The sequence below is a fragment of the Dendrobium catenatum genome, unplaced genomic scaffold, assembly GCF_001605985.2.
Source record: "Dendrobium catenatum unplaced genomic scaffold, ASM160598v2 original_scaffold_67303, whole genome shotgun sequence".
Lineage (NCBI taxonomy): Eukaryota > Viridiplantae > Streptophyta > Magnoliopsida > Asparagales > Orchidaceae > Dendrobium > Dendrobium catenatum.
In genome coordinates, this window is record NW_021385752.1 from 869537 (window position 1) to 872658 (window position 3122).

At 33.7% G+C, this 3122-nt stretch overlaps 1 protein-coding gene across 1 annotated transcript in view; it reads right to left on the reverse strand.

The window, feature by feature from the left end:
* Window positions 1–306: 306 nt before the first annotated feature.
* The window catches only part of LOC110101780 (thylakoid lumenal 29 kDa protein, chloroplastic), a 39349-nt gene continuing 36533 nt past the window's right edge, over window positions 307–3122 (reverse strand). Inside the window, exons 10-11 of the mRNA XM_020829842.2 lie at window positions 835–969; window positions 307–631 (exon numbers count right to left, since the gene is read on the reverse strand). Coding sequence (XP_020685501.1) covers window positions 521–631; window positions 835–969 — 246 coding nt within the window. The 3' untranslated portion in view covers window positions 307–520. The remainder of the gene's footprint in view (window positions 632–834; window positions 970–3122) is intronic.

A 3122-nucleotide genomic window follows, 5' to 3' on the forward strand; every position in this document is an offset into this window, starting at 1 on the left:
TAACGCGATGGAATTTTTTTATACTTTCAAGGGGTTCACGAAATTTAAAAGCTTTATTTGAAACCATTTTCTTCCTATTTTATGAAGCAGCTTTCTAATACAAAATTTTTAAATTCAAAAAAAAAATTTTACTAATGAACTGCTTCATAAACAGTAACAAAGCTGTTCCAAACAAAGTCAAAGATTTTAGGTGCACCACAGCTGCTTATTTTTTATTGTGAAAATTTTAAAATGTTGCCTTAAAAAGTGTAAGGGTTGACGATCCAAAATGACAACCGGAACTATACTTCTTTCACAAGATGAAGATGACAATAACAACCGGAACTATACTTCTTTCACAAGATAAAGATGACAATAACAAGAATGATTGCATTAGTTGATAAAACAAGCATAATAAAGATAAGAGCACTTCAGTTAATTCACTGGTAGATAGAAATAGAACGGATAGCTCAAAATTTTGAGCACAGAAAAGGAAAAAGAAAAAATAAATAAATAAAACTTCAACTGTGTCACGAGCTTCTCATAATTTGAGTTTACTCAACTGGATCTTTTGAACTGGATATGTGTAGGCTTCGTAGTTTATTTGCTGACCTAGGGAGCTTAATTTTGTAAGAGTTGTTATGAGATCAACCTGTCAAAGAAAACAAATTACTAGATCGTATGGAGAATACAAGAACAAGAAAACAATCAACTATGTTTAACCAGAAGAGAAGCTGTCAAAATTACTGATGAGAATATATGCAGTTCGTCCGAAAAGAAGATACAGATTGATTGTTTGTATAAACAAAAGGATATATATTTCAAAGTGCCAAAACAAATTTAAATCAATCTAACCTCATAGTCAGTTTGAGAAACAGTTTCTCGACTGCGCTGGTACTTCTCAACCCAAGGTCGCACATCTGAATCAGTTGCAAGCATATTCTCTACTGCCAGTTGGTCTGAACCAAGAAATGCAGACATCACGGCCAACTGCAAATAAACTCTCCATAAATTTTAAGAAATGAAAATGATGATTAAATTTTCAAAGATGGAAAATTGATCCAACATTTGTTTTCGTTTATGTTTGAAAATCTGTCAGAAAGAATACTAGCTTGACTGAAAAAATAATTGAATGGATAAGTCTGCATTAAGTGATTGGTGTACTTAAACGAAAGGCAATAGAACTGAATATTGAGAAACTACATAAAGGGAAATATGCATTGAGTAGACTAGATGACTGAGCGTTAGCGTCTCAAAAGAGAAGACGCTGTAGAAAGAACGAAGAAAAAGTGGGAAGGGAGAATCAATTCATAGAGGGAATGCCCAGAAAAGAAAAGAAAAAACTTTATTCCAACTTTTTTTTAAGAAAATACTGAAGTGATAAATCATAAAGTGCTTGGCTGAAACTCATGACCATAAAGATACAAGTCTCTCCTTCAACGGATAGGTCATGGGTCACTTCACCTTTATTTTCATTTTTAACTACTTCAATTTCAAGATTATGTACACACTATTTATAGAAATAGGCCTTATTACAAAAATAAAACAGCTTTCCTCTATGCAAGTATAGAGATGTTAAACTGTTTCTAAATTATAAATGATATTTAAATAACTAATTATAAACTTAAAATGATCACATGATTCTCTAAAAATATACTATATTACTAAACGCTAAAGTATACTTGGACTGTATCAATTCTCTTGGCATGAAAAACTCTACTTTATAGAGTTGAAATATCGCTCAAAATGACTCGCATAGAGATGGGCGATGGGTTTGAGGATATAAGGAGGGCTTGCAATAGAAGCAAGAGAGTAATGGGTGATGCCAGTCAACAAAGGTAGTTGTGGGACGTGAGCTGATTTGTGGGTGGGGATAGTATAGGTATTTGCAGGATAAGCATGAAATAAGAGATGCGGGGATTATATTAGCACGAGCTGCTCAAGATTTGCACGATAAAAGCGTGTGTGGATATAATGTAATTGCTATAGAGGGAATATTTTTGGGTTGATATGCCGAATGATGTAACTTTGTTATGTGAATAAGTCAGTTGGGTTAAAACTTAGTGTGAGACACAAGTGCCAATATAATTCATTAAAGTGCCAGCGCGATACACGGGAATGAACGATAGATACAAAAGAGTAAAAGAGATGTGAATGTGGTTGCGTGCTAAAATAAGAGCACTAGGAAATTTTCGCTATCTTTTCCAACTGTGGGCTAGTCACTATCATGATTTCTTGGCAACTAGAGAAATATAATATTAATGAACTTGACAAGCACTCTAAGTTATCGATCTGACAAGTAGTGCTCTAGCGGTTCCACAACATGCTTTTTAGGACCCTCTAACGAATAGAGATTGAGTGTAACTCCATGTTCATGTTTAATAGCTCCTAGGCTCTAGACTTCATATGGAGGATCAGAAAACTCAAGCAAAAGGATGTTGTGGATTCATGGAGGAAGCATGGATTATTCTTGAGTTAGAACTAAATAGCGTAAAAGGAAGGAAGGTAGGTGCAGAGGAAGAAAGTATGATGTAACACTAGAATAGAGAATCAATCTCCCAAGAAGATGCTAAAACTAAAAAACATTATTTTTCTATCTTTAATAATAATTATAAGATTATGGGTACTGTTTATAGAAATATATCTTATTGAAAATGGTGAAGTTATGCCTTAAATGCTAACCTCATGAGCATAAATTGATATTAAACATTTTGATGATAATAAATATGATTTAATTTGAGCTAACAATGATTAATATAGATATACGCACATATTTGAATTAACATTTTAGGTATAAACTAGGAAGAGAAAACTTAAGTGTTAAAGATGTTTAGAGAAAATACAGGACTAAAATGAAGCTTAAGATACAAGCAAATCAAACAAGCCTATAACTCTGAGCAATTCAAGGTAGATCATCAGCTAAGCAATCCAAGCAAAAAAGATTTAAAGATAAGAGCTTTAGCTTTTGTTGCGTGTCAGAGAATACGCGGCGGTAGAGTTTGTAAATTCGCGTCCGAGCGTTGCACGTAAGTTTAACACACAAACAGAAAAAAGGGAGTGAACACCAAGAGTTTTTACGTGGAAAACCCAAAAATGGGAAAAACCACGGGGCCTCGCCCAGTTGTAAAGTTTCACTAGTGTTT